The sequence below is a fragment of the Herpailurus yagouaroundi genome, unplaced genomic scaffold, assembly GCF_014898765.1.
Source record: "Herpailurus yagouaroundi ecotype Mexico unplaced genomic scaffold, PumYag 196, whole genome shotgun sequence".
NCBI classification, from domain to species: Eukaryota; Metazoa; Chordata; class Mammalia; order Carnivora; family Felidae; genus Herpailurus; species Herpailurus yagouaroundi.
In genome coordinates, this window is record NW_024412427.1 from 8,872,063 (window position 1) to 8,896,590 (window position 24,528).

At 48.6% G+C, this 24,528-nt stretch overlaps 2 protein-coding genes across 4 annotated transcripts in view; one reads left to right on the forward strand and one right to left on the reverse strand.

The window, feature by feature from the left end:
* Positions 1–1,378: 1,378 nt before the first annotated feature.
* GHRH (growth hormone releasing hormone) lies at positions 1,379–13,870 on the forward strand. Of its 2 annotated transcripts, XM_040447102.1 has the most exons (7): positions 1,379–1,610; positions 2,309–2,499; positions 5,001–5,116; positions 9,478–9,578; positions 9,907–10,011; positions 11,422–11,541; positions 13,726–13,870. In XM_040447102.1, exons 4-7 carry the CDS (start codon positions 9,499–9,501, stop codon positions 13,739–13,741), a joined length of 321 nt encoding a protein of 106 aa, XP_040303036.1. In that variant the 5' UTR covers positions 1,379–1,610; positions 2,309–2,499; positions 5,001–5,116; positions 9,478–9,498; the 3' UTR covers positions 13,742–13,870. The 2 variants fall into 2 exon arrangements, with proteins under 2 accessions (XP_040303036.1, XP_040303037.1); XM_040447103.1 differs by lacking the exons at positions 2,309–2,499; positions 5,001–5,116.
* A 6,398-nt stretch (positions 13,871–20,268) lies between these two features.
* RPN2 (ribophorin II) overlaps positions 20,269–24,528 on the reverse strand; it is a 60,517-nt gene continuing 56,257 nt past the window's right edge. Inside the window, exons 17-18 of one of the 2 annotated variants that reach the window (XM_040447107.1) lie at positions 23,316–23,363; positions 20,269–20,599 (exon numbers count right to left, since the gene is read on the reverse strand). In XM_040447107.1, the coding sequence (XP_040303041.1) occupies positions 20,587–20,599; positions 23,316–23,363 (61 nt within the window). In that variant the 3' untranslated portion in view covers positions 20,269–20,586. The remainder of the gene's footprint in view (positions 20,600–23,315; positions 23,364–24,528) is intronic. The other variant, XM_040447108.1, reaches the window with a different exon arrangement.

The window sequence follows — 24,528 nt, forward strand, 5'->3', positions numbered from 1 at the left end:
GAGACGCTTCCACATATAAAATCAGTCAACCGCAAGGCAAGGCCAGGAGGGAGGAGCAGGGTGTGAGAATGCTTCTTGGGGAGGTAGGGTCCAAAGAGGTCTTTATTTTTTATTTTATTTTATTTTTCAATATATGAAGTTTATTGTCAAATTGGTTTCCACACAACACCCAGTGCTCATCCCAAAAGGTGCCCTCCTCAATACCCATCACCCACCCTCCCCTCCCTCCCACCCCCCATCAACCCTCAGGTTGTTCTCAGTTTTTAAGAGTCTCTTATGCTTTGGCTCTCTTCCACTCTAACCTCAAAGAGGTCTTTAAAGGCTGGTCAGATCTCCACCAGGGAGAGCTTGCCTACAGGATCAGCTGGGGACAGCCTTCCTGCACGGTACCTACCAACCCAGAAAACCAACCTGGTTAGCATTCATAACTGACTTGGGACAGGCCTAAAGATTCCATGCAAGGTGAATATCTAAAACACTTATGAGAGTAACATTTCCAAGCAACCCAGAATTGCTTAATTGATTTGCTAAGTACAATCAACTTCACCTCTTTAAAAAAGCTCTCCTAATGACCTTCCCAAATGCAGACTTTTCCAGAAAGAGATGAACTTCTGATGGTTATTGGATCACCAACCAATCATGGGCACTTCTGCTTGGGTAGGATATGAAGTAGGGGGAAGGACCCCATCAGCCCCATTTTACAGAATGGGAAACTGAGGTTCAGGAAAGTCCCTTGACTTTGCCTGAGGCCCCCCAACTGGGCCAACCGTGTGAACCTTGGTCCCTCACCCTGACATAGCACTCATGAGTGCTCATGTGACATCTGCTGCTGCTGACTCCGTAAAAACAGGCCTAGAAGGCACACTAGGTGGGGGGTGTCAAGGGAATCTGGGAGTCTAGGGTCCAGGCCTTCCCCTTCCCTGCATGCTGGCCTCGGGCTGGGAACGCTGCCATCATCCAGGGAGGGTGATGAAAGCAGCTTTTATGAAGCAGGGTCTGAGGCCCTCAGACAGGCCCCCTTTGTCGACTTCCTCTGCCCTCCCCACCCGCAGGCCCACTGCCTTTAGCATCACCCTCCCTGAATGGCTGGCTTCAACACACTGGAAATTTGCAACACAAACGCGCGGCTTGTCTCTCTCCCAGCGGAGCCTCTCTGCCCCAGCCTTTTGGGGCTTTTTAAAGCCTGCCTTTCTCTGGGGCATTTTTTTCCACAGCTCAAGTCCCCAGCCCCTAGAGCAGGCACGATCGCTAATTAACTCTGGGTTAAAACCCGTGCTGGGAAGAAAGCCGGGTGGCGAGCGAGGCGTTCCCACCGCCTCTCAGAGGATGAGGACGAGGCGGCTGGCTGCGGGGATTGGTGGAGGGGGGGGCTGCGCTCTCACTGTCAAGGCTGGGTCTGGCTTCTTCCCTCATCCTCCGCCTCAAGGGCTTTGAGAATACGCTGCAAATGAAGCCCCTCCTCCCAGAAGGCTCCTGCTCTTCTGGCCACCACCCTGCCCAGCTTTCAGAGCTCCGCTCTGATCAGTAAGAGCTACAGTAACAGCTGCCTTTTGCCTTGTGCATCAGACACTTTACAAGCACGTTCCTGACCCTCACAACAACCTGAGGAGGTAGATGTCATCGCCCCCATTGTACAGATGCAGTAACTGAGGCTCCGAGAAGAATAAACCCCTCGCCCAGAATCACACAGTTTGCAAGTGGCAGAGCTGAGTTTCAAATCTAAATCCGTGGGCCTCGTGCTTCTCTCTGCTTTAGGCTTTAGGCTTCTCTCTGCTCCTCCCTGAGGCTCTCCCAGCTTTAGCGTGACTTTTCCCTTCTCTCAATTCTTGGGACATTTAACCCACATAACCGTGTGCCTGTCTCCATCTCCCTGCCTGAGGTAAGTCACTCAGCTTCTCACATGCCTGCCTCCTGCAGCTCTGAGTACAAGCACATGCCACTGTCCTCCTAGTGCTCAAGAAAATGCCATGCAGGGGGAAAGGCCCAGCCCACTCTCCTAAGAGGAGAATAGAACCGGGGCTTCAGAGACTGACAAACTCCTAATCCAGCGAGCTCTGGGTGGGCCTAATTCAGTGCTTCGTAGGTGTTTGCGGGGTAAAGAAAGGCTGGTTTAAGGACTTCCCCGGGGGACTCTCCATCACAGCTGGCAGAAATGGAATGGGGGTGCCACTTCGGAAAACAGCTTGGCCGCTTCTTAAAAAGCAAACCATTCACGTACCACATGACCCAGCAGTTCCTCTCCTAGGTAATCACCCAAGAGCAATAAAAGCACACGTTCGTACAAAGTCTTATACACGAATGTTCATAGCAGTGTTTTTCGTAACCGCCCCAAACTGAAATCTACCTAAATGTCCATCACGGTGAATGGGTCGACAAGCTGTCAGACTTTTGTACAACGGAACGCTACTGAGCAATAAAGTGGAACAGGCTGCTGATATGGATCCAACACAAATGAATCTCAAAAACAGGTGGATGAGTGAAGGAGACTGACAGCACAGAGTACGTATTATGTGATTCCATAATTCACATGAATCCGTATGAACGTTCTAGCAGAGGAAACAGTATAGAGGCAAAAGGCAGATCAGTGGTTGTTGAAGGCTGGGGTTGGAGTGGGTGTTGATAGCAAATGGGACTGGAACTTTTGGGCTGACAGAGGTATTCTAAACGGGGTTGCATGACAGTGACACAATTTTATAAACTTATGAGAACTTGTTGAACCATAGGCTTCAAACAGGTGCCTTTTATGGTGTATGAGTTATATATATGTCAATAAAACTCTTAAAGTGCTCGGGGCGCCTGGGTGGCTCAGTTGGTTAAGCGTCTGACACTTGGTTTCAGCTCAGGTCATGATCTCCCAGTGTCATGGGTTTGAGCCCCGAGTCGGGCTCTGTGCTGACAGCTCAGAGCCTGGAGCCTGCTTGGGATTCTGTGTCTCCCTCTCTCTCTGCCCCTCCCCCGCTCACACTCAAATAGAGTGTCTGTCTCTCAAAAATAAATAAATGTTGAAAACAAATTTTTTTTTAATTTTGTTTAAAAATAAAATAAAAGTAAAGTAAAAAGCAAAACTGTTAAAGTTCTTTAAAAAAGAGTAGAAGACCCAGTGGGCCACGGAAGGGCCTTAGGAGAACATTAGCCTAGTGTGGGGCACTGGATTCGGGAGTCGGAAACCTTTGTTTGAGTCCTGGCTCTACCGCTGCCCAGGTGTGTGCCTGTGGATGAGTGGGTAACCTCTCTGTGCCTCTGTTCTCTCTTGCTTATTACAATAATAGCAATGGTAAGTGAGAGCTATTTTTTTTTAATTTTTTGTTAACATTTATTCATTTTTGAAAGGCAGAGAGAGACAGAGCGCAAATGGGGGAGGGGCAGAGAGAGAGGGAGACACAGAAACAGAAGCAGGCTCCAGGCTCTGAGCTATCAGCACAGAGCCCGACGCGGGGCTCGAACTCACAGACCAAGAGATCATGACCTGAGCCAAAGACAGCCACTTAACCGACTGAGCCACCCAGGTGCCCCTGTGAGAGCTAATTTTTGAGACTTACTCTATACCAGGCCTGTGCCTTATGCACTGGCACCTTTAATCCTCACCCAGCAGCCTCATGAGTCGAGCCCTATCACTTTCCTCTTACAGATGAGAAAACTTGAGAAGAGGCATGAAGTCCTTAGCAACAGAACTTCAACTAAGGTTGCATTCTGATCCCCATGGCTTCTCCAGGCAATTCCATGTGTCCTACATCTGTACTCTGGCCTGGTGTCCATTGTGGGTACTCGAGCTGTAGGTGGTCCCCACCTTGCATTCCCTGAGATAACCTCACACCTCCTGACTGTATGAGAACCTATTGCCCAGGGGGCTCCCAAACGCTCCATTTGCCCACTCTCAGTCCCTGGGGACCTGGCCTGACCTGACCACTTTGTGTCCAGGCCGGTACGGTGACAAGCCACTCAGTCCCTGCTTCTATGGGAAACACCCCTTGTGTGCTCTGTGCCAAGAACACGGCTCGGTGCAGGCTAAGCAGAAGGATCACAACATAACATTGCCAAGAGGTTCATTCAGAAGCTACTGGTTCTGTGGCCCATGGAGGTACCCCAGGTGCAGCCAAAGGGAGTCTTCACTCCCCCCTCTTCAACCAGAGCAGTTTCCTGTTTTAAATCTGCTTTATATACTGCACTTCCATAGAAGATTTCCGAAGAAAGTTCTATGCCACCTTTTTTTTTTTTTTTTAAAGTTTGAAAGCTGCTATTCTCTGGCAGCCCTCGCTTTTCCAAGTTTAGAAACTGAGATCTGGAGGGTAGAAGTAACTTGTTGAGGGTCACAGAGGTCATGACTAACAGACACAGGAGGGCTGGGTAGGGCTCTGGACTTGAAGCTTATGGCTCTTTCCACCCCTCCACAACAGCCTCGTGGAAAACTGGTGTTTCTGACTCACACGCTTTCAGACCGTTCTCGAGGATTCTTTAGCTACAGGCTAGCAAAATCAGGAAACACAACAACCCTCCCAAGGTTTTCCATCTCCTTCCATGTTTGGCTGCCTTGACACATGAGAACAGGTGCTCCCCGGGCTAGCTGCCTACAGTGGCCTATGACTGCAGCAGATGTAAATCGAATAGGGGGAAATCTTGATAATTGGATGCTGCGCTAAGGAGAGAAAAACACTTATCTGTAATAAGTGGACTACCTGAAAGTGAGATAAAGTTGCACACGGACAAAAAAAAATTATATCAACTTTTTAAAACGCACATTTAACTCAGACAGTAAATGAACCTTTGTTGTTTCACTGTTATGATTACTCCAATTATTAGAGAAGCAGTATTATTATATTCTCTATGCCCCTCGGAATAATATCATAACTTTGCGTTCTGTCCGTAAAGGGAAAGTTCCATACAGGTCTTCATCTGCAAGGGGAAAAACCTCTTTCCCCTATTAGGGTTTGTCAGTATGATGCTAAAAACGGTCCTTTGGTTGACTTGTGGGTAATTGATTCTCTGACGCTGGCGACGCTTAGGAAAATGAAGGTATAAATGATGGAAGCGTCACGCAGTCACCGAACAAACGCTGAGCCCCAGGTCCAGGCAGCAGGAGCAGCGCCTCATAGCAGAGGGGACACCTGCCATATCGGAGGTGAGAGGGGGTGGTCCTGGGGGCTGGGCTGGATGGGGGCAAGACGGTTGACCTTCTCACCAACTCAGAGACACCGAGTCAAAGAGGCCCACCATCATCCTCGTCGCCTGTGGACTAGTGAGTACACTCAGGTACCTGGTTAGGGGCTCTGGAACACGCTTGTGATGGTTGGCTCCATGTTGAGGTTGTTTTGGATACATGGCACCTCAACCATGGAGAAGGGGCAGGCAGACGGATGTGTTCCAGGGGTTTGTCGGGGGGGCAGATGAAATCTCAGCACTCCTTCTCCGGTGTGCAGGCAGGTGTCTGGGGCAAGACACAAGCTGGCTAGATTCTCCCATCAACAATGGGGGTCTGCCATGGATCGGAAAGGAGCCAAGTGGCTGTGCAAATCAATACATCCCATCTATCGCTCTGAACCCATTCAACATAATTGCCTGGAAATTGATAACATTTTGCTTTCTTGCTCAATTGCTGCTGTGCTCCTTACTCGAGGTTTCAGACGCAATTATCTGCCCCTGGAGCACTCCATTATCCCCACGCTTGTTTCTTGATCCATGTTTTGATGGTCTCATAGTATTTGTGTCTTTCACCATAAGCCGCCTCAAACTCTTCCAGGAAGGAGGTGGAGTGTCTCTCTTTTGAGTGATGCTTCCTCATTAAAAACTTAGATCTCTTTCAATTTGGAATGCTATTGCTGAAACAGTTTATAAACTAAATCAGGACGTCAGTGCCTCAGCGTTCTTAAATTACAAAGCAGAATGTTTGAGAAAGGTAAACGAGAACCGCCTGGGTGGCTCTGTTGGTTAAGCATCTGACTCTTGGTTTTGGCTCAGGTCATGATCTCACGGGCCATGTAGTTTGAGCCCCAAATCGATCCCTGCGCTGTCAGTACAGGACCTGCTTGAGATTCTCTCTCTCCCTTTCTCTCTCTGCCCCTTCCCTGCTCGCACTTTCTCTCTCTCTCAAAGTAAATAAATAAACTTAAAATAAAAAAGAAAGGTAAAAGATTTTCTTCCTAGTTGTCCAAAAGTGGCCTTGCTAGGTTGGGCACATGAGACCTGACCTCTGTCATTAGCAAAAGGTGCATCTGGAGAATTCTCATAGCATTCTTGGCATAGAGGCTGGCAAGAGGTGCCGACTAATGTAGGTCAAGTGTCCATTTATCCTGAATCCTGATGACCTCAATTAGATCTAACCGCAGAATTCACTTGTCAACACTGCAGAAAGCTAACTGATACTCATGAGGATAGATGATAAACCTTAAAATACCTTTGGAGCTATCAAGGAGTTGTTGAGGATGCTGTTGAATTTGTACTACACTTAATTCAGTGGAATTCTGTCTCTGTAGATTGCTCGCGTGGAATACGTCTGTCAATAGCTACTTTATCCGTGGTGATACAACATCTAATTCTCATCGGACCGTAAGCAAGAGAATTCTTGTCGTTTCCCAACTTTGTCCAGTGGAATTTTGCAACCCCAAGGATCAGAGGCTGCAACCCCAAGCCTAGAGGTTGCGATGGTGTCTTGACTCACCCCTGGGGCACACGGTTTGTAGTAAATGTGCCTCTTGGTTGACCAGACTATACAGTTGCTCAACCTCGTTCCAAATAAGCTAGGGGTTACAGAATTTACTGTGACTTGCCCTCCAAAGTCTGCCCTCATATCAGGTTATTTTCAACTCCCTGAAACCACTGGCTGCACATAGGAAGGTGCCAAGCAGGCAGGTGTTCCTGTGTGTGTCCCTTTTTTTTTTTTTTTTTTTTTTTTTTAATTTCCCTGGAGATCCAGTGACAAAGAGCAAAAGCTTTCTGTTTTTCAGAACGGCTTCCCATGTGCAGGTGATGAATCCTGCAGCACCTGCCATGAACGGGGAGCTGAATAGGGAGCTGTGAATAGGGTATTGTATCTGGGAGGCAGCCTCCACGGAGCAGGAGGGCCCTGCTGGCCTGGGAACTTTGAGGCCCATTCTGAAGTGCCCAGTCAGAAACCAATGTGATGGAGGACCATGGAGAAAAGGTCCTTCTCCTCTCTGGGCTCGTTTCCTCAGCTGTAAGATGAAGACCCTGATACCCGCTCCAGAGGGCGAGTGTGAGGGTGGGCTGTGCAGGCCAGGTGAGCACAGGGGCTGCGAAACACACGAGAAGGGGCAGGAGGTGGGGAAGCCAAGGGAGAGCTTAGCCCAAGAGCAGGGGGTTGGGCTTTGCTCTGGAGAGCAACCAAGGGCCTCTGAGCAGGGGAATGAAGTGATTAGGGGCCTGGACGTGCCCAGGTCTTTCAAATATCCGCAGCGGCCACCTGGGTGGCTCAGTCAGTTGAACGTCTGACTCTTGGTTTCATCTCAGGTCATGATGTCACGGTTGGGGGGTTCGAACCCCGTGTCGGGCTCTGCGCTGCTGGTGTGGATTCTGCTAAGGAGTCTGTCTCCCTCTCTCTCTGCCCCTCCCCTGCTCGCTCTCTATCTCTCTCTCCCAAAATAAATAAATAAACATTTAAAAGAATTTTTTTAAAGATCAGCAGCAAAGAAGGCAAGGAAGTCCAGCCAAGAGACAGAAAAAAAGAGGGCTCGTTACAAGGGGCCCTCCTTACCTCCAAAGAACTCCCTGCTTAGGAAACTCCATTGTTAGAGAGGCAGCCTGGAACCGGGCCGGGAGACGGGGGGCCAGATGTGATATGGTGTGACGAAGAGGACAGAAGACTGAGATCCTTGGTCTGGAGAGCAAAGGCCTAAGTCAGATCCACCTCATGTGGATGAGGGTGCAGAAGCTGTGGGTGGCACAGAGGGTGGATGGCAAAGCCGGGGAGAGGGAGGGGCAGGCAAATGCCATGTTCTCATCTTTCCTCCAGCCCCAGTCCTTCCCAGAAGAGTAGAAGCTTAACACGTCTTTTTGCACTTGACACAATGGGAAAAAATTCCTAACAAGAAGAGCTGCCTGGAGATAGCACATCCTGGCTCGGGGGTAGTGAGCTCTCTGCCACTCGCTGGCAGAGAGCATTTGAGCAGGAACTGGAGGATTGTTGGGGAGACAGTGAGGCCTGGAGGGCTCCTCCCTTCTGCTCTGGAGGTGCAGAGTCACAGGTTGCTCTGAGCCCAGCTCTGCAGGTGCTCCCTGGCTTAGTCAAGACCCTGCTGTCTGGTAGAAGGAAGGGGATGCCCTAAGAGGGCGGGCGAGACCAGAAAAGGAAGGTGGATTCTGCCAGTGCCGGCCCTGCTTGCTGGAGATCACTCTTCAACAGGACAGGAGAGAACACGGAAGACAGGGGGTGAGGTTGGGCTAGATGGGTTCCTGCCCCTCTCTGGGCTGGCTGGGTCCCCACATGGGCCTGTAGCCCATGGAATGGATATTCTACTGAGGGGGGCATGAGAGGTGGGGAGACCCAATTCCTAGGTCTCCTAGCTGAGCCCCCTGCTTCCACACTGGGCAGGTCTGGGTTGACGGTGGAGCCTCCTCCCCGAGCCCAGGCGGGCTCTTTCTCACGTTGCCTGTTCTTTCCCTGATCGCAGAGCACGGTGTCAGCAGGCCCCAATTAAGGGTAATTACATGATCTATTAGATGATTCTGCCACACTGGCTCCCCAGGCTCCCTGGTCTCTTCCAAGGCTAAAAGCCTTCAGCGAAATCGAAATGTCTGGAGCGAGAAGCAGAGCTTTCCCTTCCCTCTGACTTCACACAGAACCAAACAGGACGAGAGCCTGCCCCCTCGAGTGGGTCTGATCTGAGGTCGTCGCAGCAAAAGTGTTTGGGAGAATTCCTTATGTGCCAAGCAACTCTCATCTCATCTCATCCTCACAAGGGCCCTATGCAGTCAGTATCGTTATAGACCCCATTTCACGGATAGGGAAACTGAGGCCCAGAAAGGAGAAGCCACGTGTCCTGGGACACACAGCTGGTGATGGTGGAGCCCAGATAGGAACTGAGATTTGTCTGACTCAGAGCCTGAGCTATTGGCCCTGCTCCCTGTTGTCAAGTGTCACAGTGGGTGGGGTGACTTAGGAGACTAGGAGAAGGTGTAGCCCCCAACCCTTGCTGAGGCCTGAATTCCACATGTGATGCCTTACAGCAAGGGGCATTTTCACCCATGTCATTAGTTTTCCATGCAACCCTATGGGGTCAGCAGGGTAGCTTATCAGGCCCATTTTATAGATGCAGAAAATGAGGTCAAAGCTTGTGACTGGCAACAGCAGGACTTGAACCTGGGTCTGTTTGACTTCCAGAGTCTGGGTTCTTTTTCGTACCTCACTGCCTCTAAATGACGAGGACTAAGGCTTGTATACAGCCAAGCCCAGAACTGGGCCCAGCCAATAAAAGGCATCCTTGTGGCCATGGCTGCAGTTGACCTTCTCCTTCTGTCGTTCTCCAGGAGTCACCGGAGGGGTGAAGGATGCTGCTCTGGGTGTTCTTCCTGGTGATCCTCACCCTCGACAGTGGCTCCTACTGCTCCCCGCCATCCCTGCCCCTCAGGTGAGCAGTCCCGCCTCCAGGGCCTAGATACCCAATGTCCCAGAACCATCCCTGCAGCCCAGTGGGGGATGATTTAGGGCGTGCAGAACAGAGCCCTAAGCAGGCCCCAGCCACCTCCTCAGGCAGCCCCCACTGCCTATCTTTGGGAGGGGGGCAGATCCTGAGTTCCAGAGAAGCCTCCCAGCCCTGGGTCCTACCTTCTCCGGGGATGAGTAGGGCAAAGGGCAGAAGGACGTTACGGGGACATGGTGAGTACCCCTCACCCCACCCCCGTTTCCTCACCTGGCCCTGCCACCCAGCCCTTTGACGTCTGACTCCTTCCATATAGAATGCCTCGGTATGCAGATGCCATCTTCACCAACAGCTACCGGAAGGTGCTGGGTCAGCTGTCTGCCCGCAAGCTACTGCAGGACATCATGAGCAGGCAGCAGGGGTAAGCAGGTCTAGTGGGTTTTTTCCCAGTCTTCCAAGCATCAGAGTTTGGAGGGACTTTTGGTCCCTTGCCTGGCACAGCATCTATTATTTCTGGATTTGCCACAGCAGAAAGGCCCTAACGCGAAGCCCCAGCTTACCTCTAATTATGCTATGATTGTTGAACACCAACGATGTGCTTCTCCCCATGTTAGGCCAACAGGAATGATACCAATGATAGTTACCATCTGATCATGATTCTGTGCTGGACACAGAGGCTGTGCCCTCAGACATTTCCATACATTCAGGACAGTGTTGGGCTCACAGGAAGCCCTTGGTAGTATTAGCCATTACTCTTGGCTTCTTGCCTGTAACAACCCTACAAAGTAGGTACTGTTTACTCCCATCTTACGGGGCAGTTCATAGCTTCTAAAGGATGCATACCAGACAGCTAGCATCCAAAGAGCCTGACATCACAGCCTGTATATTATTTATTTTGAAACAGTTTGGCGCATACAGAAAAGCTGCAACAGTAATACAATGGAATTCCACATCCCCTTTCCCTATCTTCAGCAATTGCTAATATTTTGTCATATTTGCTTATATACACACGCAAACACGTGTGCACTTTGTCATTACTTTGTTGAACCATATGAGAGTAAACTGCGGTCATCACAACCATTTACCCTCAAGTAGCTCTGCACGGCGTCTCCAAACAGCTAACAACAGGACATTCTCTGATAGAACCACAGTGTAATTATCACTTAGTGTATACATTCACCTTTCATCAGTTTTCCCAACATGTCCTTTATGGCAATTTTTCATTTTCCTGATCCAGGATCCAAGCCAGGGTCATGGATTGCATTTAATTGCCATGTCTCTTTAGTTTCTTTTAATCTGGAACTGCTCTTCGGTCTTTCGTGACATCGACATTTTTTATCAGTAAAGTTCAATTATTATTTATAGAGCGTCCCTACGTTCCTCATACTGGATTTGCCTGATGCTTCCTCATGATTAGCTTCAGGTTATGCATTCATAGCAGTGATATTGTTCCTTCTTGGTGCATTACATCAGGAGGCACATGATGTCAATTCATCCCCTTATTGGTGATGGTAACTTTAATCGCCTGGTTAACGTGATGTCTGCCACGTTTCTCCTCTGTCCAGTTAACATTTCTCCTTTATCATTAACAAGTAATCTGTGGGGAGGTATTTTGTAAATCTATTTCGCAGCCTATGCTCTTCACTACTATATCGAGCACCTTCCTAAGTGTTGCTGAATCTAGTTCGATTGGGTGAAAGAGTCCACACCAGATATTGGAATAGGCATAAGGACATACCTGTTCTGCTTACTTGGCCCTGGCCTTTCCCAGGCTTCTCCACATCCTATCCAAATAGTCACCTCCACTGCTGCTCTTTTTCTAATCTAACAGAGAGAGAAACCAGGAGCAAGGAGCAAAGGTACGGCTTGGCCGTCAGGTGGACAGCGTGTGGGCAGGTCAAAAGCAGATGGCGTTGGAGAGCATCCTGGTGGCCCTGCTGCAGAAGCACAGGTAGGAATATGTGTGGGCATGCACACGCGCGTGTGTGTGTAGTTAGGGACCTTGCAGGCTTCCTTCCGCATGGGTTGCCAGGAAAAGGAAAGGATCTCCTCCTCTCCAAAGACATGGGTTCCTCGGGGCGCCTGGGTGGCGCAGTCGGTTAAGCGTCCGACTTCAGCCAGGTCACGATCTCGCGGTCCGGGAGTTCGAGCCCCGCGTCAGGCTCTGGGCTGATGGCTCAGAGCCTGGAGCCTGTTTCCGATTCTGTGTCTCCCTCTCTCTCTGCCCCTCCCCTGTTCATGCTCTGTCTCTCTCTGTCCCAAAAATAAGTAAACATTGAAAAAAAAAAAACAAAAAAAAACAAAGATATGGGTTCCTGCCAAGGAACAAGGTTCCTTCCTACACACATGAAGAACTGGAAGAAGGGGAGCAAGTGCATAATAGAGACCAGATCTTATCTACTGCTGTATCTCCAGTGAGAAGCAAGAGGCCAGGCTCAGCGTCTGTGTACAAAAATGTGACCTACTCAGTAGTTCTGGGATAGGAACCAGGCACCTGAATTTTAAAAAATGTCCAGGGGATTCTGATGCAGACGATGTGACAGGCACATCCTGGGTCCATTGGCAAGTTTCCAAAACTACAAGGCCAAGGAAAGGCCAGCCCCTCCCAACACCCTCGGGCAGACTAGCGTGGGCAGCACTCACGACCAGGAAAGTTGGGAAGGACAGTCACCCCTCCTCTCGTGGCCCCTCATGTTCCCCTGGGTATCAGGGAAGATCAGGGAGTGCTCTCGGCTTAGAGAGGGGGGAAACTGAAGGAAAGAGGGGCAGCAGCTGGCCCCAAGTCAGGGACTGGAAAGCCAGACCCAAGACCTGTTTTCTTCCCTTCTTCACACGGAGTTCTACTTCACAGACACAGCTCCCCAGGGATGACGGACTGTTTGTGGAGAAACTGCTGTATTTTTGAGCCTGATTTTAACTGTGAGCACAAACATGTCCCAGCAGGGCTCTGCCAGTCACCTCTGGATGAGCCTATTAAGCAAATCCATTCCCAGCAGAGCTCTCCATGTGCTCCCGCACCTTCCTCCCAACCTAATTAGACACCAAGAGCCCAGAGATCTCACCAACCACAGTCCTGTGGAGACACGAGCGGCAGGCAGATGGGCAGGCTGCAGGAGGGGCGAGAGCCAGCCTGGGAGGCACACACAGCAAGTTGCCTTCCTTGTCTCCTCCTTTGTGAAGGGAGGAGGGGCTCCAATCACCCCTAAGGATCCTAAGACTAGAATTCTAAAAATAATGCCTCCCCCGAGCAGCCCACGCTGGGATTAGGTCATCATTCACCTGCTTTAGGGCTCCCGCCAGGCCCTGGTGGGCTAGGGTGTAGTGGCCCCAAGGAGGGCCAAGTGCTAAGAACACAGGCTGTGTTCCTGCAGGTTAAAAGCCAGAGACAGTTGCAGAGCTCAAGGTCACAGAGCAGGCAGGAAGGGGCCTGGAGGCTGCTCCAAACATTGTTCCCCCTCCAGCTTAAGGGTTGCAAATCCTAGGATCTCCTGGTGGGCCTGAGGACACATAACAGAAGAATGAATTCTTAGAGCTTAGAGTAGAATGATCTGGAAGACGGCACATCTGTGCACCCACCACACTTTATGTCCACCTAATGGCCCTGTGAGGAAACCGAGATTCAGAATTACCTGTCCTCCTCTCTCTGGAATATCGTCCCCTGACTACGACGTGCCAGGCCCTGGACTGAGGGTTACAGCAGTGAATAGGACAACAGTGGTCCTTGCTCCCATGGAATTCACTGACGCACTGAGGCAGACAGAAATTAAGCAAGTCCCCGAACAGTGGATTATTTAATCTGTGATAAGTGGTAAGAGATGTAAGGGGTGTGGTTGAACGTACGTGCCGGAAGGAATAACCTAATCTAACCCTGTCTGGGGATTAGAGGTGGCTACTTCAAGAGGAAGTAACTGGCCCAGGATCTCCGTGGGAATAGGTGAGCAGAGCTGGGGCTGAGACTGATGTTCGTTGTGCTGCAACCCGTGAGATCCTTCCCTTCCTCCCATAGTCCCTCTTCTGGAACCCAGACAGCTAGGCCTGACATTGGAGCACCTGTCACCCTAGTTCCGGGTGTCTTGCCCAAACTCACCCTTGCTTCGGTCTCCCTAGCTGAGCTTTATCTTTCTTTCCGAAACAGGAATTGCCAAGGATGAGGATTCCACCTGTGTCTCATGCCACCTGCAGCCAAACACAACTGCATCCAGTTACTCCTATTTAATTTCTGACCTACCTTTTTCCTTCACAGATACAATAAAATTCCCCCATACTGTTCTGCATCTCAATTTCCTTTTATCTTCTGCCTAATTTTGTATGTGTTTTACACAGTTCCATTTCCCAAAGAGGTATTACAAGATATACTACAAAAATAGCTAACGTTTACCAAGTACGCGGAGTGGTAGCCGGGAAGCTTCATGCATAGAATCTCATATGCTCCTCACACAGCCTAATGGGAGGTCTCGGTATCCTTATCTCACAGACAAAACACTGAGGCACAGAAAGGGTAACTGAACTGCCAAGGTCACTGCTGACAAGTGAGAGTCCAGGGATTCAAACCCAGGCGGGCTGGTTCAGAACCAGGCTCTTAATCATTCCCATCCACTCTGGGCCAAAGTCATCCTTCATCCACTGGTGGCTTGTTCATCCACGAGCAATATCATTTATTCATTCAGCAAATATTTATACAGTACCCATTATGTGCCAGGCCCTGTTCTAGGCATTGGGAATACAACTGTGAGCAAACAGGCAAAGACCTTATATTCTAATGAGGGGGAAGAATAATAAAAACAAGTAAATATAGAAATGTTAGATGGCAGCAGTTGCAAAGGAGAAACATTTAAAGGGTTGAAGAGTGTGGGAGGGCATTTTTGTACCTAGAATCCATACTTGTGCTGTGCTGTGGCCAGGGAGGGCCTCAGTGACGGGGTGACATTTGAGTAAAGGCCTGAAGGAGGAGAGGGGGGTTGGCTGTGTGAGTATCTGGGTAAAGAACATTCCAAGCAGAGTGAAAACCCAACACAAAGGCCCCGAGGCAAGAGCATGGAAGGAGAGGAATCAGAGCTGGTAGTTATAGACCTGGCTGTCCAATATGGTAGCCATTAGCCACATGTGGATACTGAACACTTGAAATGTGTCTAGTACAAGCCGGAATGTGCAGTAAATGTAAAATAGACATTGATTTCAAAGACAGTATGAAAAAAGAATACAAAATACCACCATGTTTTTTTTATATTGGTTATATAATAATATTTTAGATATACTGGTTTAAATAGGATATTAAAATTAATTTCACCTGTTTCTCTTTTACTTTTTAAAAAAATATCTTTCTTAAAAAAAAAAAAAGAAACTGGGGAGCCAGGGTGGCTCAGTTGGTTGAGTGGACGTACAACTTCGGCTCAAGTCATGATCTCATGGTTCATGGGTTCGAGCCCTGCATTGGGCTCTGTGCTGACAGCTCAGAGCCTGGAGCCCGCTTCAGATTCTGTGTCTCCCTCTCTCTGCCCCTCCCCTGCTGGTGCTCTGTTTCTTTCTCTCAAAAATAAATAAACATTAAAAAAAATGTTTTAAAGAAACTTATTCTTTAAAATATTTTATTTATTTATTTAGTTACTTACTTAAGTAACATCTACACACACTGTGGGTCTTGAACTCACAACCCTGAGATCAGGAGTCCCATGCTCCACCAAATGAGCCAGGTGTCCCCCCCCCCCTTTTTTTTTTTTTACATTTTTATGGTGGTTACTAGAAAATTTAAAAAGCACCCATGTGGCTTGCATTACATCTCTATGAAATAGTGCTGGTAGAGCTAATCCTTTTGAGTTAAAAAACAATTTTTTTTAATGTTTATTCATTTTTAAGAGACAGAGAGAGAGAGAGAGAGAGAGAGAGAGAGAGAGACAGTGTGAATGGGGGAGGGGCAGAGAGCCAGGGAGACACAGAATCCAAAGCAGGCTCCGAGTTGTCAGCACAGAGCCCAACGTGGGGCTCAAACCCATGAAGCTTGAGATCATTACCTGAGCCAATGTCAGACACTGAACTGACTGAGCCACCCAGCACACTTTGAGGTTTTGCTATAAAGGGAAGCAAAGAACTGAAGCCACTGACCACAGGTACCTAGGCCAGTGACTACTCAGCTCTTTCTATTGATGAACCATTTCACCTGGGCCAGATACCCCCGCGTATCATCTACCTTACACATGCCTCTTAGAATCCATCAACTTCCCGGGGGGATAAATTGTTCTATATTTTGCTTTGAGCAATGGTTACACCAGTGTAGTTAGATATTAACCTTCATTGAGCTGTACACTTAAGATTTGTGTATTTTGCTGTAATTAAAAAAAAACAAAAAAAACAAAAAACCAACTATGAAAAGTCCGGGTGATGGGAGGTCTGTTTTGATTAAAAGTGTAAGAAGAATCACAGCATTTTGGAGTCGATGGGGACTCAGAGACAAGCAATCCCTACTCCCATTCTGCAGCCAGGGACACACAGCACCGACCTGGGGCCTGGCAGGCAGGTCTCCTGTCTCCCTGCACCAGAACTGTAAAGCCAGCTTGATTCTTCACAGGGTTTAGACCACCTGCTCTCCCTGGGAGTCCCCAGTTTACCCTCCAAGAGAGAATGTCAGGCGTGGGAAAGGCTCTGCAGGGGACCACTGTGGCGGCTCTGCCGAGGAGACCATACCAACAATGGGGGACAAAAGCCCCCTCCAGAGGAGAAGGCTGGCCATTGAGGGCTGGCAGTCCACTTCAACCAAGAGAGGCGGGCAGGCCGAGAACCTGCCAAGGAAGGAGAACAAAGGAGGAAGCCGCTGAATGGTGGGCTCGCCATGGCCAGCCCCGAGGCCCCCTCCTTCCCCCAGACCCACCTGCTCATCTCTTTCCTCCACCCCGACAGAAACAAACACTGAGGACTCTCCCAACTTCCAATTAGTTTTTCAAATGAAATAATGACCACTGGGACCCACTGCTACTTGTGGTTTTCAAGGCGAATACAATTATAAAGGAAAAAACCATGATGGCCACAATTCCGGTGCTTTATCACCATTAACTACAACACTAATGGTGTCTTAAAAGACTTTACCCCTCCCCACAGAGGGGCTGGGAGCTTCCCATTCCCGTGGGGGTCCTACTTAAGACCCAGTGTTATTTTTTTTCCCCCTAAGGAAATGCTCTAATCAATGGGGGACTTGTCGCTTTTAATAATAATCCCTTATGTTTGTATTAACTTAAAGTTCACAGAGAGGTTTCCCATCCATTACTGCATTTGCTCCCTCCCACAGCCCTCTGGAGAAAGGCAGGGAGGGGTGGCCTCACAGAGGTCAGGCGCCCCGGCCAGGTCCCACCCTCGCAGAGGGAGCAAAGCCGGAACCGATTCCTCATTCCAGGGCAGCGCTCTTATGTGGTTTCACGATTCCAGGTCCCTCAGGAAATGCGAGCTGGGGAATAGAGTGAATTAAACAATCAGACAAATAAACACGTGGACCTGGTACAAACTGCTTTCTGTGATCCTACTAATGACACATGGGAAATAACGGTGATACCGATATCTGCGCTGACCAGAGCAAATACGGAGTCGATGCTAAGCGCCAGGCACTGTGGTATGTGTTTTGGCTGCGACCTCATTTAATCCTTCTAAAGCTCTCGGAGGTATTATCCCCATTTTTACTGATGGGAAACTAAGACCCTGAGGGGTAAAGAAGGGCACAGAGCTAATCAAGCAGGTCAGCTGGGCTCTAAATCACCATGTTTAATACTTCTTAGAGAAAGCCAGGCTCAGCACTACTACATTGTCAAAGAAAAACCAGAGCCACATAGTAAAAATAGTTAAGATTTCATTCAGGACTACTGCACTAGGGCAAAAGAGACCTCGGCATAGAACTGGGCTCAGTTCAGAATACGGCCTCGGCAAGGGGGGATTTATAGCCAAGGAGTAGGGTGGGGATAGGTGGCTGGCTTCTGACCAAACGGACCTTAACAAGATCCCTGCTGTAGACAGGCCAGGGTGCTCAGACATCACCTGGGGGTTGGTAGAGGATGAAGGACCTGATCAGATATCGAGGTGGGGGGTAGGTTCTGGTTAAACTGACTTAGCAGAATTCTTATTAAACTAGATTTTACAAGAAAGTGCAGAGATGGGTCCAGGAGAAGTTTCAGGAGCCTAAGAGACTCTTAAACACAGAGAACAAACTGAGGATTGCTGGTGGGGTGTTGGGTGGGAGGTTGGGCTAAATGGGTGATGGGCGTTAAGGAGGGCACTTGCTGGGATGAGCACTAGGGGTTATATGTTAAGCGATGAATCACAATTCTATTCCTGAAATCATTATTACACATTATTACACTCTGTTCTGCCCCAGCATAAAATTCAAGTTGCCTAAAATTTGCCATTGGTCCTAAAATAAAATCTGTGACCTTTACCACAGCCTTTAAAAGCTGTACTTGTTCTGGCTTCCAAGGATACTCTCCTCCTTGCTAACTACACCCTAGTTACACTGGCCTGCCTTCAGGTCGAACATGCCATGCCAAGCTCTTGCCTCAGCGTCTTTGCATATGTTGACCCTATGCCCAGAGTGTTCTCTCCCAGCTCTGCACAGGCTCCCTCTTGTCCTTCTGGTGTCAACTTAGCCTTCCCAACCCCACTAGGTAAAAAGTGCTTCCTTGAAAGCCCTTCAGATTTGCAGTCTTGTTTTCCCTGTCCCCTCCAATTTTAAGTGGATCAAGGGCAGGGAACTGTCCGTCTTGCGCTCGGCTACAGCTCGACGCAGCACAGAGCGTGGCACATAGCAAGTCTGCTGTGCTTTACTCCCCAGCTCCTTTCTGGGTCCACAGGCCAACCCTCAACCAGCCTGGAAGCTGTTTTCTGACTTCCTTTCCTGTAGCCCCTATACTTCTGTTCTCAGGCTTTACCCTTTCTCTACACCTCTGTCCATCAGGTCTCATTGGTCTGTCTTCCAGAACGGTACCCATCTGGTTCTAGGTGTAAGTCCCAGCTGGGTGGGCTCCCCCTGCTGTCATCCCTCCCCCACCACAGAGCTGGTGTGGTGCCAGCCTAAGTAGGGTCACTAGGAGCCACTCTAGAGCCCAATATTACCCTTTCCCCACAGAGTGGGATAAGAAACAAACACTTAAAGGCAAAGAAGGCTTCCAAAGTCATGGTCGACAGGAACCAGGCAGGTGAAATTGGCAGGCGGAATAGCAGAGGCGCCGTGCTGTGGTGACAGGCACAGACACCTGTGGGGACGGAGCTCCGGCAAGCTGGAAAGAGCAGGCCCCACCGACAGGGAGTTGCTGCTGCTCGGCTCCAGCTGATTGTTGCCATGTAGCAATCAGGCCCAATGTCACAGGCTCAGATTTTCTTTTTTAAGAGAATCGAAAACCCAGGGAGCCTGGGTGGCTCAGTCAGTTGAGGGTCTGACTCTTGATTTCGGCTCAGGTCATGATCCCAGGGTCATGGGATTGAGCCCTCGTGTGGGGTTCTGTCCTGAGCATGGAGCCTGCTTTGAATTCCCTGCTCCCCCCCACCCCCCCCCCGTCCCTCTCCCTCACTTACATGCTCTCCCGCTCTAAAAACAAAAATAAAAAATGAAAATAAAAAAATATCCAGCACCCAAAACCTGTATTTTTATTACTTTCTCAGTTAAGTTAGCAGCTTATTCAGTTTTTGAGAAAACATATGGATCAAATAAAACCTATCAATGGGCCACCTCTGGTTGCAGCCTCTGGGAAAGGTGAGGCCTTCTTCCCACCTTGGAAGCAACCCTGTAATTGCCCACATCACCCTCTCTCACCTGTAGAATCCCATTCAGAAGTAGTCCAAAGTTCCAGAATCTCTTTTCCCCAACCAAAAAATCCCAATTTCCTCACTGTAGTGAAATCCAGCTTGCACTGGAATGCAATCTGATTCAAATCATTTCTGCCTCCCAAATTCAATAAATACCATGAGGATTACCTGCTTTTCAAAAGTAATCTAAATGTATTTATGATGTTTCAATTAATAGAATCAGAGGTGATGAGCGAAAGTATGTAGCTAGGAGCTAATTGGGGAAGGTGCCAAGAGCTGAGCCAAGCACTTTAGATGCAGGAAACTCCTTCAGTCATATGACGTAAGTACAGTCATTATCTCTCTTCTACAGAAGAAAAGGAGGCTTAGAAAACTTAAGCCACTGGCCCAACGTCCCTCACCCTAACAAGTGGTGACAGCAGGTTTGCTTAACACTGAAGTCTATACACTTAACCATATTATTCAATATTTCTTCTCTATGTGATAGTATATAACCTCCAGGTAATGGTGGTCCTGGACACAACTTCAAAAGGGACATCCTTGAGATATGTGTGTCCCTGTAAGAGCCTAAGAATACTCATGTGGCCCGCCTCCTTTTAAGACAATTCCTCCCCTTCCCCACTGCATGCCAAGCCCATACTTTGAAGGCAAAAGCAGAGGGGCCTTCAGATATCAACAGGACTCCTTCGCAGACAGATGGTGCCCACTACTGGAGAAGAAAAAATGCCCACTTTTCCAGGCAATTCTCAGTCCTGTCAGGAAAGAGGCAAAAAGGACTAAAGTAAAAAGGCCTGGAGAAACACCCTGGCCACCTTGTCAACAATACTTCCCAACTAAGTCCTCATGTTACGTACCCCGGGGATCCCACCAGCCCAAAAGTACTAGAACAAACTCTCAATCGGGCCGTTGTTCCTGTTATTCTCTTTATTCCAAAACAGATTAATTACAAATTTCAACTTTTCAAATGCAACATCTGGCTAAGTTAGGAATATTCACAGCCTCTTGCTAAGGCGCCATGCCAAAGAAACAGGGTATCTGGGCTCACAGGTGTGCGCTCTGTGTCGGGGAAATAGAAAAACAACAAGCAAACGTACAACCACAATTCTGACTTTTGTTTGTTTAAATAAAGTTTCTTCATTCCTCTTTACGAACTGTGAATTGTTCTTGACTCCTTTTCTTGATATTCACCTCAGCTTGCAAAATTTCTTTCCTTCTTCTGGCACTAATGTGCTGTTCTGAAAGAAAACGGAGACAAACACCAAATTACTGAAGGTTTCAGTTCGCTGTTACAGTTCCTAACTGGTGACAACAGAGAGACCCAAGGTTCTCTGCCGTTTTAAGATCCTATTTATATAGGAATAATCATTAACCTATTAATTGTATTTATTTATCCCCCATCTCATTTCACAAGAGATTGTGAGACCACTAGTTCCAGCAAAAGCTGATGATAACGTAAATACGGACAACAGCGCAAACCTGACGACAGGAAAGAAAGCGGCATGTGGAGCTCTGACATGAGGTAATTCCAGGCACACCTCTCACAGTGCAAGGCCAGAAAGACAGTGTAAATTTCAACTAGGGGAAGAAAAAAGGAAAGCCTAAAGAATGTCCACCTTCAATTTCCCACGCTCCGGGTCCGCCAACCAGCACGGGCCCTCACGTAGCTTGGACAATGACATTCCGGCCACTCAGGACAGAAACCCGCACCATACTCCTGCCATGCAGGTCTCCAGTCGTGTTCTTGCCAATGGTCAGCCTCAGTGTCTAAACCTAAGAACGATTCTCAAAAATGGAACTCAGCTCACAGAAAAACTCTAAGAGGAGACAAAAACCTCTCTATCTCTTATTCCTTCTTTCCCCATGGCTGCCCTACCCTCGACTCTACGAACTGAGGGGAAACATGAGAACGGAAATGACAATCTAGATAGCTGCTGTCCAAGTAGGAGGGTGAAGCAGCAAACAGGTGTTTCGGGCAGCTCCGGCAGGCAGAGGCACCGCGCCGACACGCACGCCGTCCTTAGCGGGCAGTTCTACCCAGTGGTGAGGGCTGACGCGATGGCGATGCAGTCTTGCAGAATGGTAGGCTCCAAACCGATTAATCCACAGTTCCAGGGGACACACACACAGGCACAGAACTAATCCTGAAGGCTGAAGTGAGTGCCCCTAATCCCCTGCCAACATGCAGAGGTTCCCAGGTGCACTGAAACGTGTGTGCTCCAGAACGACCATGAGGAGAGGAGAGCGTGAGTATGAAACAGGAGGAGCTGAAAGGGCAGCGGCCCACCAGCCTCCGTCTTGGCTAAGAAGGTACAGCCTCTATTGTGCCTCATCAAATCGATGTCTGTCCTCAGATCAAAAGCACTCAGCTACCACAGACTTTCCTTTAAAATACTAGGCCCCGACCTCTGAAGTCCCAAACGTCCACATGATCAAGCATCTTTCCTTTCTCTCAAGCAGTGTGATTTGGGGGTAGCAGCAGCATGAAAGTAGACTATCTAAATAGCAAGAAAAAAAAAAAAATCAATCCAGAGTTATTTTGAAGAATTAAAGAGCTCAATATTTAGCAGAAAGGACTAGTTCTGAAAGTAAAATCTCAGAACAACTCTAATGCAGGACAAAATCAACTGGGTATGTTAGGGAATGGGGGAGGACACAAGGGACTGACTACACAGGGGAACTTTCTGGAGTGTAGAAATAGTCTATACCTTGACTGAGGTGCTATTTACACGACTGTGTAATTTGTCAATATTCAGATTGTACTCAAAAAGGGCAACTTTTACTGGATATAAATTGTACCTCAATTAAACCCAAAACAACAAAACCAGGACAAACGCAGTCTTTGTGTTGAGGATTAGATGTGCCAGCTTACGCTCACACATCAGTGAAAAGGCTCTACATTCCATGCTTTTGTTGATCTCCCTGATCTGCAGAGGATTAAAAATTAGATGGTTCTGCTGCCTTGGCAGGGAAGCCACTTCCAAGGCAAGGGACCAGGGAACATGACTTGAAAATTCAAATACTTTCCTTCTCTATATGTTGGCCTAGTACAGGTGTCAGCAAATGATGCCCCATGGGCCAAATCCAGCCCACCACCTGTTTTTGTAAATAAAGTTTTATTGGAACACAGCCATGCTCATTTGTTTAGTCTACGGCTGCTTCCACATTATAGTGACAGAGTTGAGTAGCTGTGACGGAGACCATATGGTCTGCAAAGCCTAAAATACTATCTTTCCAGAGAACTTTTCCTCATCCCTAGTCTAGAGGAACTGATCAATGAAGCGCATACTCTCTCTCCTTCCCTCCCTTCACCTTGCTTTCACCTCCATCCTCATCCTAGGATTAATACCTAGGAAAATGGGTGATATTTCACTTGACATTTTAGTCACACAGGGATCAGCCCTGAACTACACCGAGTTCTAGAAACCGGGGTTCTGATGCTGGCTTTGAGCTATGGCCATTAGTCCTTCGTAACAGAGAATCTCACCAAACCACACTGTTTGGCCCAACCAAAGATCAGTGTTACAAAAAGGCCTAGAAACAGTGACAAGGTGTGCCAGGATTTGCCATGGGACCATCATTTAATGAATTGAGATGTTCTGAACGGGGTCCCCTTTCAAGAAGTCCAAGGTTGCATCTGTCTTATCTTCAACTCTGCTTTCTTCATCGAGAAAGGGGCTGCTGTCTATCAAGTACCCCATGGGCATAAGGGAGGATGGAGTCTAATGCAGCCAAAGCCAGGTCAAATTACCCTATCAGTTGGGCTCACTCAGGGAGTTTTGGTTTTTTGCCCTGGTCCACTAAGTTCAAAAATGGCCCCAGAATTCAGCTTTGGCTTGGGGAAGGTGGGGAGGAACGAGTGGGCTGAACATCAGATAAAAAACTGACATGCATGAGGTGGGCAAGATGGGAAAGGGGCCCTGCTTCTGGGATGAGTCCACCCTTCATCTTTACCGTAGTGTCCTATATTTTGCCAATCTACTGCTCTGCTCTGCAGCGATCCTGCCAAAGGAAAGAGGGTTTGAGAATCAAGAAAGGACAGTGGGAAGAGAAATAAGCTTGAGAAAAGAAATGGCAAACACCCAACCAGAGCTTCCATTAGGGTCCGTGATTCCCCCAGTGGCAGAGTTTGTTCTAGGATTCACAGCAGAACTTTCCGTATGAGGGTGCGTGCATGTCCGTGTGCACACATGCTGGAGAGGGGATGAGGACCATGGTCTCTCTCCCCAGAAAATGTACACAATTTTAGGATTTCAGATTAGGAACTCCTGCTAAACAGGATCTAAATCAAACGGTTTCCAGTCCACTACTCCCCTGATTTGTACATCTTGTGTGGGCAACTTCCAGAAAAGAGAGAACTCAACAGAGCACAGCCTTTTGGCTCCCTGGGGCCTGGACTGGCTGCTGCAAGGGAACAGGGCTCTGCTTAGAAAAAACAGCTGAGTCCCAGGCTCTTTCTCAGATGCGATGCATAGCTGCCAAGTTAAGGCTCCTGGAAGGGCAGAGAAATGAACCAGCTGCCACTGCCGGTGCTAAGGGAAGCTCTGGTGGAACGTGGATCACTACAGGCAAGTGAGGGAGCACCTCGGGGCCAGGTCTCCACGAGGCGAGGCACTCAGTGCACAATGGCGACTCAGGCAGGGATGAGACAGGTGGCTCTCCCGCCTACTAATGGTCTCTGAGAAAGCCTCTCTGATCTGCCCAACTTAATTGGCAGCCATGTTGGAGGGCACACTATTGAGTTACATTCTTACAGCAAAAGTCCTGGAGAGGAGAAAGCAGGGCACATCTGAAAATGTTAACTTCCAAAGGTGAAAGCAGTTCTGACCTTTTCTTACCGACCTTTCCGTGGCTCAAATCACCCAAGTTCTAATAAAGTCAAATCAATGAGAAACACCTATGTGACATTTAAATTTGCTTCTAATCCAGGTTCGAAAATCAAGCTGCCAGCAAGCTGCTGCCGTGCTGAGATCTGACCGTTTGTGTGAACCTAAGGTTGTCTGGTTCTCAGGGACGTGGTACAGGCTACCGAGCAGGGCTCCCTGTTAGGGGCTTCTTAAAACCTGTGGCAGTTGGGGGTGGGGGTGGGATGGGATGGGAAGAACGTGGACCTCACACTTAGGAGGAAACGCTCTGTGAGTCTGCCAGGGGTTATAGAGGATTAGCT